The 12686-nt window shown below is 42.9% G+C and overlaps 1 protein-coding gene across 1 annotated transcript; it reads left to right on the forward strand.

Annotated features, from left to right (window-relative positions):
• On the forward strand, positions 1-2707 carry LOC112776849 (glutathione S-transferase DHAR2). Its single transcript, XM_025821114.3, has 6 exons — positions 1-188; positions 276-366; positions 446-589; positions 729-846; positions 937-1077; positions 2485-2707. The coding sequence occupies exons 1-6, from the start codon at positions 131-133 to the stop codon at positions 2569-2571; spliced, it is 639 nt and encodes a 212-aa protein (XP_025676899.1). The 5' UTR covers positions 1-130; the 3' UTR covers positions 2572-2707.
• Positions 2708-12686: the final 9979 nt, after the last annotated feature.

The following is a 12686-nucleotide window of genomic DNA, read 5'->3' on the forward strand; positions in this document are numbered from 1 at the left end:
ATTTTCCAAAAAAATAAAAAAAGAACGAAAAAGAACGTTCGAGTGAGTTGAGTGGTAAGTATAATAATGGTGTGAAGCAATCGCAATCTTCACATTACTCACTCACTCACTCTGCGATTTTTGATCAGAAATGGCTCTGGAAGTTGCTGTGAAAGCTGCTGCCGGTGCTCCCAATGTTCTCGGAGACTGTATGTTCTTCTTCTTCTTCTTCTTCTTCTTCTTCTTCTTCTTCTTCTTCTTCTTCTTCTTCTAATAACTGTTGTGTGTGTTTGCAGGTCCATTTTGCCAGAGGGTGCTCTTAACTTTGGAGGAGAAGAAAGTCCCTTACTCCACCCACCTCATCAATTTCGACGAAAAACCCCAATGGTACCATCCAATTTCAACTCCATTCTCTTTTCTCTTTCTCTTTCATCGCCTTTTTTTCTCAACATTGCTGCTTTTTTAGGTTTTTGGATGTCAATCCTGAAGGCAAGGTTCCAGTGCTCAAGTTTGATGACAAATGGATTTCCGATTCCGATGTCATTGTTGGAATCCTTGAGGAAAAGTACCCTCAACCCTCTCTCGTCACTCCCCCTGAATCTGCCTCCGTGTAAATCCTCCTACTTTACTTTCATTTACGCTTTTCAAACTTCAGTTTTGACCTAGGGTTTTGTGCTGTGTGCTAATTCTTATGAAGATATGTGTGTTTCACTTTGGAATTGAGAGACTTGTTCTTTCACAATTTGCAGGGGATCCAAGTTATTTGGGGCTTTCGTGAAGTTTCTCAAGAGCAAAGATCCAAATGATGGATCAGAGCAAGCATTGCTTGCTGAGTTGAAGGATTTGGATGAACATCTTAAGAACCATGTATTTATAATTGAATAGACTAATTCTTTTTGTCTTTTGTGCTTACCTTTTTCTTAATAGCTATGCTCATGTGCTTGAGGTGTGGTTTAGGGTCCATTTGTTGCTGGGGAGAAGGTCACCGCTGTTGATTTGAGTTTGGCTCCAAAACTCTACCATCTAGTCATAACACTTGAGCACTTCAAAAACTGGACTATTCCTCAGGATTTGGCACATGTCCACAACTATACCAAGGTTTGCAGTTTTTCTGCAATGCCATGTTATGGCTTTTGCATTATCATTGAATAGTTGTTTAGAGCACACTCTGGCATTGGTTGATAGATGAACATTTTGTGTTGCAAACTTATCATGCGAACTGATTTTGTTGTGTTGTTTATTATACGTTTAAACTTGCTTTGCAAATTGCAATGACCCAAGAGTTGAAACTTCAATATCCGCAACCTTTTTATGTTTCTAGCCATGTTAAAGTTTGTGTAAGAATTGAACAAAATTTGAAACCATCGGTCTTTGGTTTAAGTTTTAACCAAATGAAAAGGTCATCTGTAATAGATTGAAACTGTCCTGCCATTTCCTATTAGTCATATTTACAGGTCACATGTTCTGTTAGCCTGTTATGCCCTTTTGAACACTTTAGGTTAAGTTTAAGAATCTTTAGCTGCAAATCAATCTAATTTTGATTGTGCATAACAATTAAGGATTCTAGGATTTCCAGGGCATAAAAAGCGTGCTATAGTGCATGTGCAGCCGCAATCTGCAATCTATGATTCTCTTGTGAATTTGTCTTGTGTGGGTTTTATTACGATGCAAACGCTTGCACTACAGTGTACAGTAGGTCCCCATTTGAACAAAAAATTGATTATTAGAACATCAATTTGTTCCTCAAAAGATTACTCTATGAATTTGATAGTTAATTGATAACTTTTCAACATCCAAATACCCGTAAGGTTACCATTTTTGTGACTAGGGTTCAAATTTCTGTCATTTGGTGACCAAAAAGTTTCATCAGGGAACCAAATCATATCACTAATATTTGAAGATCACATTGGATTTCACTGTCAGACATTCTCTCTTGAACAAATTTGTTGCTGCTATGAAATAAACCACTGTGGATTGGTGCTTAATAACCCCGTACCTCATCTTGCATAGAATACTTTATTAGATGCACATTGCTGCCACCACCCTAGTATTAGACTTCCGAGTTCCAACTTACTTTGTTATTTCTGGTATGTATCCATTAATAAATATTTGCACTTGCTCCCCTCACTGTTACCCTAAAATCATGCATGTGTATAGGTGTAAACAACTTTTAGAGATCCTATCGGATTAGATGCTCCTACATTCTGCTGCTATGATTGACTATTTGTAGCTGATAATCAAGCGAATAGAATGTCTTGATATGTTAAGTTTTATTCCTCGAGCTCCTTTACTTTTGCATGTCCAATCTCTCTCGGGTTATTGCATATGCTGCAACAGATTATCAGCTAAGTTGGTGATCATCACATTAGTGTTAGATACAGAATAGTATAATTGATCAACTTACATGTTTAAATCATTACTATTATATTATGTTTGATAAAGAAAATATGTTAGCTTGTTTGAGTAGTGCAACTTGAAATGATGGAAAATGATGGTGTGATGCAGTTGTTGTTCTCCCTGGAATCGTTTGAGAAAACCAAGGCTGCAAAGGAGTATGTAATTGCGGGATGGGCACCCAAGGTGAATGCATGAAGTAACTCTAAATTATGATGTGGTGCTATGAACAATGAGAAATATCTGTACCTGTGATTTGAACCTTATTGAGATTAGGAAGGTGTAAGGGGTTGTTCCCACCTATATAATAAAATATGTGGTTCGTTTGTTGCTGCGTTTTAGTTGCAATGCCATGGAATAGACATAGTCTCTCTTAGGAATCTTTTTTTTTCCTACTTACATAAAGATGTCTTCGTGTTTGAAATAATAGTTAAAAATTATTATATAGTAATTTAGTCAAATATATCAAACTAGGTTTTTACATATCGTCTTCACGTAACAATAGTTTCATGTGAGTAATCACCTTTCTTTTAACTAAACTCAAAGGTTAGCACTTAAGCCCATCCTAGAGAGCAAGTCCTGAATGGAAGGCGTGGCCTATTTTCAGCCAAGTCAACGGTCAACCATTGCCTCCTTTGGGCTATAAAACAGGTCTAATTTCCCAAACATACATGATACCACAATTGGCAAACACATCTAGAGACTTAGAATCGGGTGAGATGTAGGTTTTTCTTTTATTTCATTACCAACTTTTAACTACTACTTTAAGTGTAACATTTGGTTGTCGCTATTATAATTAATTTCTTTTTAAAATCAAGTCATTTCTAACATTTTATTTTAGGTGGCTACTTTCACCAAGATTTATATGAAAATGATATTACGAATCATTAGATAATTTATTAAAATTTATCAAATTATTTAGCATTTAGCTGTTCATAATATGATTTTTATAGGAAGATGTTTTTATAGGAGTAACTACCTTTATTTTATGGTACGAATGAAATGAAACTCTGGTAATTTATTCATTAGGCCAGTTAGGTTATCATCTTATCGACCTCTCCTCTCGAGTTTTCTTGGCATGTAGTCATGATCAACCTGTAGCAGTCAATAATTCCTTACTTTTCTCGAAAAATGATCTTATCAACGGTGTTGTTACTTGCCAAGCGTGATTTCTTACTTTACTGTATGGTTAGAGATTATATACTTGATAATAACAATTGAAAGAAAAATAAAAAATATTCATTTTTCTTAGTCTGCCACTCAGATTATCTTTATGGCAGAAATTAGAAAGTATGCATATGAATGTGTTCCACAGGTTTGCTAGCACCATAATAATGGACATCAGCTCTTCTCCGTGATTAATTGAATATATCAAGATAGTACACGGTCTTAGTGAAGAAAACACATGCATAATCATGAAGACTGTCCCCCCCCCCCCCCCCCCCAAAAAAAAAAAAACCGTATATATGGGAGAATCAGGTTTTCACAGCATATTATAAATTCACTCACCACATTCACACACATAATATTTAAGAGTTTCATTCGCTACTTGTTGTAAGACATATATGATGATCACTAGACTAAGGGGTTTGCATGTCTTACCCCCTTTTTTTCCCTTCACATATTTAACAATTTCTGTTCACACTATCAGGGCGAAGCTCAGTATAGTTGAAGGGGGGCAATTAATAAATTTTACTTATGAAGTCCTTTATTTTTATGGTTTAATCCCTTTCTAATTTTATCTTTTGTCTTATATTTACTTGTATTTTTTCTATTGGTCCCTTCTTAAAAGAAATTCTAGTTCCACTCCATCCTGCACATTATATTTAGCACCATTGCTTTATTATTATTATTATTATTATTATTATTATTATTATTATTATTATTATTATTATTATTATTATTGTTCATACCCTGACCCAATAATAAAGGTCCAGGATCCAAGCAGAGAAGCCCAACCCAAAGGGTTGGTCCTCCCCCAGTACCAGCCTTCATCCCCAAAAGTCGGTACTGAACACGACCTGCTCCAAAGAAGTCGGATACGAGGATTAGCTGGCAGATAACACTCACTCGAATGAGTAACTGCCCCTAGAAACTCTCTAACCACTTCATAGGGCCATATCTTAACCTCCCTAAGATATGGGAACGGTTATCCATCTAAAAAGGTGGCACTACTTCAGCGGTGGTTATTGGTTCACCACTATAAATACACTGACACCATTCAGGTATCTCTAAGTTCCAATACTCTCTAACCTGCTCACACTCTTGCTAATTTAGGCATCGGAGTGTCTTTGCAGGTACCACCCCCCATTCTTTCTCACGTACAAGTCAGACGGAGGAACACCGAGTACCAGGTCCACTCGAAAGCCACCTCCTTCATACGTTTGGGCCAACCAACGCCATCCAACCCATTAATCTCCGGTTACCCATCGTAACATTAGCGCCGTTGCCGGGGACCCGAGAGATCAACCAGTGATGGCGGATAGATCCCCTGAAGAGGGTCATGTGGAGACAGATTCTGAACAAGAGAATCTGAACACTAGAAACAATGAGGCAGACCAGACCCTTCACCAGGAAGCCAATGATCAACACAGGGAAGGCACCTCCGGAATCAAAAACCCGAAGGTGAATTCCTCGGAGGGGCGCGAATCAGAAAAAGAAGGACCATCCCACGCAATTGAGCTTATGTGATTAATCCACAGTCGCCTCGAGCAGCTAGAACAGGAACGGGAACGACAAAAGGAAACCGAAAAGAACCTAAAAGAGGAGATGGAGCGACGAAAAGAGTTAGAAAGAAAACTCTTAAAGTTAGAATCCTCCCTCAAAGGTCAGAACTCCCACAACGGTAGAGAAGATTCTCCCTTAGGAGAGAAAGATCCCTTTAGCGAGGACATAATGAGGGCAAAAATTTCGAGAAACTTTAGAAGCCCCGATATGGACCTCTACGACGGAACCACCGATCCAAAGCATCATCTGAGCAACTTTAAAAGTCGGATGTATCTGGCTGACGCTTCTGACGCTACGCGATGCAAAGCCTTTCCGACAACCTTGTCAAAAGCAGCGATGAAGTGGTTCGACAGCCTCCCTCCGAGGTCAATTACCAGTTTTGAAGACCTCTCAAGAAAGTTCTTGATGAGGTTCTCCATCCAGAAAGACAAAGTAAAACATGCACCAAGTCTCCTGGGAATAAAACAGGAGGTCGGGGAGTCCTTACGGGCCTATATGGAAAGGTTCAACAAAGCATGTTTGGAGATTCAAGACCTGCCCACCGAAGCAGTCATCATGGGACTAGTCAATGGTCTTAGAGAAGGTCCCTTCTCACAGTCCATATCAAAAAGACACCCCGCCTCTTTAAGTGATGTACAGGAAAGAGTTGAAAAGTACATCAATATGGAAGAGAACGCTAGGCTAAGAGACCCGAGTTTGCGACCCGGTCACCCTCCCTCAACAAAAGAAAGGGAGAGGGAAGCTAAGAAGAAGGAAGAACTCGGCCTCGATAGGCCAAGAAAATATCACTCTTATACTCCCCTAAAAGTTCCTGTAGTGGACGTATACAGAGAAATTTGCAATACCGAAAGGCTGCCTCCTCACAGGCCCATTAAAAATAAAAAAGGGGGGAGCCGCGGTGATTACTGTGAGTACCATAAAATATATGGGCACTCCACAAACGACTGTCACGACCTTAAAAATGTGATAGAAAAACTGGCCAGAGAAGGTCGGCTTGACAGATATCTCATAGAAAGGTCGGACAGTCATGAAAAAAGAAAGCGAGATGATATGGGTAGAAGAGACCCACCACCACAAACTCCGGAGAGACATATCCATATGATCTCAGGAGGGTTTGCGGGAGGGGGACTCACAAAATCCTCTCGTAAAAGACATCTCAAGAGAGTTTACCAGGTCGAAGAGGGGTCCTCCGACCTTCCAACCATTTCATTCACAAAGGAAGATGGGCGAGGAGTAATTCCTGGGCACGATGACCCAGTGGTAATTACCATGATCTTGGCAAATGCCCATCTACACAGAACACTAGTAGACCAAGGAAGCTCAGCGGACATCCTCTTTAAGCCCGCTTTCGACAAACTAGGTTTAGATGAGAAAGAGTTAAGAGCCTACCCCGACACCTTGTACGGATTAGGTGACACGCCAATAAAGCCACTAGGATTTTTGTCCCTCCACACCACCTTTGGAAAGGGGGAGAAATCAAAGACTCTGAGTATAGACTTCATAGTCATCGACGTGGGGTCGGCCTATAATGCTTTAATCGGCAGAGCTACCCTTAATCGACTCGGAGCGGTGGTATCGACACCCCACCTCTGCATGAAATTCCCGACCTCAGCGGGGATAGCAACGGTGAGGGGAGATCAGAAGCTGGCAAGGAAGTGCTACAATGAAAGCCTAAACCTGAGAGGAAAAGGCAAAGAAGTTCACACAATAGAGCTCGGGGGAGCAAGGGTTAAAGAAGAGCTGCGACCCCAACCCCGGAAAAAAACTTAGGAGATTCAGGTCGGCGAAGAGGAAGGAAAAAACACTCACATAGGAGCCAACCTAGGGGAAACCCTAAGACAAGGGTTGACCAAGCTCCTAAGAGATAATTCTGATCTCTTCGCCTGGAAGGCCTCCGACATGCCTGGGATAGATCCCGAGCTCATGTCCCACAAGCTCTCGGTCTACTCAGGGTCCCGACCTGTGCAGCAAAGAAGACGCAAGCTCGGCCCAGAGCGAGTCCTAGTAGTGGAAGAGCAAGTACAGGCGCTCCTAGAAGCCAGCTTCATCAGAGAAGTCAAATACCCAACATGGCTAGCCAATGTAGTGCTAGTCAAAAAACAAAATGGCAAATGGAGGATGTGCGTCGACTATACCGACTTAAATAAGGCATGTCCCAAGGACCCTTATCCACTACCAAGCATTGACACCCTAGTAGACTCTAGCTCAGGGTATCAATACTTGTCGTTCATGGACGCCTACTCGGGGTATAACCAAATCCCGATGTATGAACCCGACCAGGAAAAGACATCATTCATCACGCCCAGAGCCAACTTTTGCTACGTGGTCATGCCATTTGGATTAAAAAATGCAGGGGCCACATATCAAAGGCTGATGAATAAGGTGTTTGCCCCTCACCTAGGGAGCTTAATGGAAGTGTACGTCGACGACATGTTGGTGAAGACCAAGAAAGAAACCGACCTCTTGTCTGACCTTTCACGAGTCTTTGACACCATAAGGTTGCACGGGATGAGACTCAATCCTGCAAAGTGCGCCTTCGCGGTGGAGGCAGGAAAATTTCTAGGATTCATGTTAACACAAAGAGGGATCGAAACCAATCCCGACAAGTGTAGAGCTATCCTAGAAATGAAAAGCCCGACTTGTTTGAGAGAGGTCCAACAGCTGAACGGCCGACTAGCGGCTCTCTCCAGATTTTTGGCAGGATCAGCACTAAGATCCCTTCCACTGTTCTCCCTATTGAGAAAGGGACACCAATTTGAATGGACTCCTGAATGCGAGGAGGCGTTCCAAGAGTTCAAAAAGTTTTTGAGCCAACCTCCTATTTTGACCCGACCTGTAGCCGGAAAAGACCTCGTCCTATACCTATCCGTGGCAGACAAGGCCGTCTCAGCAGCCTTGCTAAGAGAAGACGAGGACGGCCAACACCCAATCTATTTCATCAGTAAAGTTCTACAGGGCCCTGAGCTAAGGTATCACAAATTAGAGAAGTTTGCCTACTCCTTAGTGGTAGCCTCTCGAAGGCTACGGCCTTACTTTCAAGCTCACACAATAAGAGTCCGCACAAACCAACCCATGAAGCAAATCCTCCAAAAGACGGATGTTGCAGGAAGAATGGTTCAATGGGCAATAGAGCTCTCCGAGTTCGACTTGAAGTATGAAACTCGGACAGCGATTAAAGCCCAGTGCCTCGCCGACTTCATTGCAGAATATGCAGGGGATCAAGAGGATAAACCAACTACATGGGAACTCTATGTAGATGGATCCTCCAATAAAACAGGAAGCGGCGCAGGCATAATATTGGTAGATGAAAGGGGAACCCAGATAGAGGTTTCCCTCAAGTTTGAATTCCCAGCTTCAAATAATCAGGCAGAATATGAAGCCTTGATTGCAGGATTGAAGCTGGCAGAAGAAGTCGGTGCTACGAAGGTAACGATATATAGTGACTCTCAAGTGGTGACCTCCCAAATAAGTGGAGAATATCAGGCAAAAGACCCAAACATGAAGAGATACTTGGAAAAAACTCTGGAACACCTTGGGCGTTTTGCAGAAACCGAGGTCACGCACATAACTCGGGACCTAAATAGCAGAGCAGACGCCCTATCCAAGTTAGCAAGTACCAAGCCAGGAGGAAATAACAGAAGCCTGATCCAAGAAACCCTCCAGGAACCTTCAGTGGTAAAAGTGGAAGACAAACAAGAAGTCTTTGAAGTGGTCGGATTAAACCTCGGATGGATGAACCCCTTGGTCGAATACCTGAAATTCGACATCCTCCCCAAGGAGGAAAAGGAGGCCAAGAAAATCCGAAGGGAAGCACAACACTATACCTTGGTGAAAAATATTCTCTATCGAAGGGGGATATCAACACCATTGCTAAAATGTGTACCGACCTCAAGAGCCACCGAGGTATTAGAGGAGGTACATAGTGGAATATGCGGGAACCATCTCGGAGCAAGGTCATTAGCCAGAAAGGTGATCCGAGCTGGATTCTACTGGCCAACCTTGCAGAAAGATGCCACAGACTTTGTGAAAAAGTGCCAACCATGTCAAATGCATGCAAATTTTCACGTGGCCCCCCCCCAGAGGAGCTCATCAGTATCACTTCCCCATGACCCTTTGCAAAATGGGGAATGGATTTATTAGGTCCTTTTCCCCAGGCGCCAGGACAAGTCAAATACCTGATAGTGGGAATAGATTATTTCACAAAGTGGATAGAAGCAGAACCACTGGCCACCATCACTTCACCAAGATCATGGCATGCTTGTAATATGAAAAGGTACTACAGCTAAAAGCGAACCCTACTCCCTGATGTACTCTTTTCCCAATTTCATGATTTTTTTCCAAAATCAAAGGGTTTTTTCTGAAAAGGGTTTTTAACGAGGCATCATAGTAGGGGCTAAGGGAAAATAAATTATCAAAGGCCCTTAGTAGCAATAAGGTACCTCCTCAATTAATAAAGATCTCTTTCATTTTAAATATCTCTTTTAAATTCCCTTTTTTTTCCCTTTTCTACGAAACGCGCCGATTTAAGCTCGACAAAACGTGAAAATCTCATGAACCGACCTAGATGATCGTCACGATAAAACGACGAGGTACAAGTCGGCGTAAAGAGGCTATAGAAGTCGATCATGATAAACTCGGGAGCAGTCCGACTCATAAGTCGGAATGCGAAACCGAGTAAAATTAAAATGAATCGCAAAAGTAGCCTAAGTCACGAAAAACTCAATAAAACAAAATTGAGTACTAGGAATAACAAAAAGAGATAGGAAAAACTAAGAAAAAGTTGTAAGGCTGCCTTGAGGATCAAAGAGATTCAAAAAAGCAGGCAAGCCCCAAAGGAAAGGTTTTTTCCAGAAAAGATCAAAGAGTCAAAAGAACCACGAATAGAAAAGCATGCGCGCATAAGGTAACTCAAAACCCTTATCCAAAAAAAAAGGGCATTTATTTAAACACTAAATTAAACCCTTATTAAAAAGGGTATCGAAAATATGTTTTGTTTACGGCCTTGAAAGGGCAAAAAATTGTTGCAAACATCAACAAATAAATATAAAAGAGTTTAAAAAGAGGGGCCCACAGGCCGGGCCCCAATAGCCAAATCACTTCTTAGCGAGAGGAGTAGAAGGATCACCACCACCAGGACCAGGAGTTGGAGAGAAAGTCGGAGGAGCGGCAGAAGAACTCGGAGCGTCCTTAGAGCGAGGAGGGGACTCTATGATCTTCTGCCCCCGAGTCTTCAAATCAGACTCAGACTCCACCACGGGGACAGGAGGATCCACGATGGCACCATCAATAACAATCTTATCAGGGTCCAAAGGAGAAAGGTCCAAGTCAGGAGCAATAACTCCGACCTGCTCCTTGAAAATCCTCCAAGCCTCATCAGCACCATCCGCAATAGAGTCCTCCAACTCGGTATAGGCCTTCCGAGCATTCAGCAAGTCATTCTTTACAGACACAAGATCAGCAAATAAACTGTTGTAGCTGGCTTGCGCTGCTTTCCTCAAACCCACCTCCATGTTGCTTTGGGCTTGCAACTTCTTCTCCTTCTCCCGGAGGCTGTCTCTCTCCTCCTTCAGCTTGGCAACTTCCTCCTCCAACTCCCTCTCATGCTCCTGATATATGCGAAGCCTGCCTTCCAGCTCCTCGACCCTCGAGGTCGTCCCTAAAGAGCTGATAGGAGTCTTCTCAAATATATCTAAGAGTTTGCCACAAACTCCCGCCGTCTTGAGACTCTCCTCAACCACAGTGGTGAGGTAGTGCCGAACAGAAACATCATCCATACTCATACGAGCATGAGGATAAATGTTCTTTCGGACGAAAGCAAGAGCGTCCGCCTCACCAGAAGCGCCAGACTCTAAGGTCTTGCGCTTCTTCGGCTCTGGTTCAGGAGTAGGTCGGACAGAAGGGGGTGGCAGAGAGGAAGCAGAGGAAGAAATTACAATAGGTTGAGAGGGAGTCCCAACGTTCCGACTTCTTTGTGCAGTGATGGTGGCCAGTGGTTCTGATTCTATCCACTTTGTGAAATAATCTATTCCCACTATCAGGTATTTGACTTGTCCTGGCGCCTGGGGAAAAGGACCTAATAAATCCATTCCCCATTTTGCAAAGGGCCATGGGGAAGTGATACTGATGAGCTCCTCTGGGGGGCCACGTGGAAATTTGCATGCATTTGACATGGTTGGCACTTTTTCACAAAGTCTGTGGCATCTTTCTGCAAGGTTGGCCAGTAGAATCCAGCTCGGATCACCTTTCTGGCTAATGACCTTGCTCCGAGATGGTTCCCGCATATTCCACTATGTACCTCCTCTAATACCTCGGTGGCTCTTGAGGTCGGTACACATTTTAGCAATGGTGTTGATATCCCCCTTCGATAGAGAATATTTTTCACCAAGGTATAGTGTTGTGCTTCCCTTCGGATTTTCTTGGCCTCCTTTTCCTCCTTGGGGAGGATGTCGAATTTCAGGTATTCGACCAAAGGGTTCATCCATCCGAGGTTTAATCCGACCACTTCAAAGACTTCTTGTTTGTCTTCCACTTTTACCACTGAAGGTTCCTGGAGGGTTTCTTGGATCAGGCTTCTGTTATTTCCTCCTGGCTTGGTACTTGCTAACTTGGATAGGGCGTCTGCTCTGCTATTTAGGTCCCGAGTTATGTGCGTGACCTCGGTTTCTGCAAAATGCCCAAGGTGTTCCAGAGTTTTTTCCAAGTATCTCTTCATGTTTGGGTCTTTTGCCTGATATTCTCCACTTATTTGGGAGGTCACCACTTGAGAGTCACTGTATATCGTTACCTTCGTAGCACCGACTTCTTCTGCCAGCTTCAATCCTGCAATCAAGGCTTCATATTCTGCCTGATTATTTGAAGCTGGGAATTCAAACTTGAGGGAAACCTCTATCTGGGTTCCCCTTTCATCTACCAATATTATGCATGCGCCGCTTCCTGTTTTATTGGAGGATCCATCTACATAGAGTTCCCATGTAGTTGGTTTATCCTCTTGATCCCCTGCATATTCTGCAATGAAGTCGGCGAGGCACTGGGCTTTAATCGTTGTCCGAGTTTCATACTTCAAGTCGAACTCGGAGAGCTCTATTGCCCATTGAACCATTCTTCCTGCAACATCCGTCTTTTGGAGGATTTGCTTCATGGGTTGGTTCGTGCGGACTCTTATTGTGTGAGCTTGAAAGTAAGGCCGTAGCCTTCGAGAGGCTACCACTAAGGAGTAGGCAAACTTCTCTAATTTGTGATACCTTAGCTCAGGGCCCTGTAGAACTTTACTGATGAAATAGATTGGGTGTTGGCCGTCCTCGTCTTCTCTTAGCAAGGCTGCTGAGACGGCCTTGTCTGCCACGGATAGGTATAGGACGAGGTCTTTTCCGGCTACAGGTCGGGTCAAAATAGGAGGTTGGCTCAAAAACTTTTTGAACTCTTGGAACGCCTCCTCGCATTCAGGAGTCCATTCAAATTGGTGTCCCTTTCTCAATAGGGAGAACAGTGGAAGGGATCTTAGTGCTGATCCTGCCAAAAATCTGGAGAGAGCCGCTAGTCGGCCGTTCAGCTGTTGGACCTCTCTCAAACAAGTCGGGCTTTTCCTT

This window comes from Arachis hypogaea, chromosome 19, assembly GCF_003086295.3.
Source record: "Arachis hypogaea cultivar Tifrunner chromosome 19, arahy.Tifrunner.gnm2.J5K5, whole genome shotgun sequence".
Classification (NCBI taxonomy): Eukaryota; Viridiplantae; Streptophyta; class Magnoliopsida; order Fabales; family Fabaceae; genus Arachis; species Arachis hypogaea.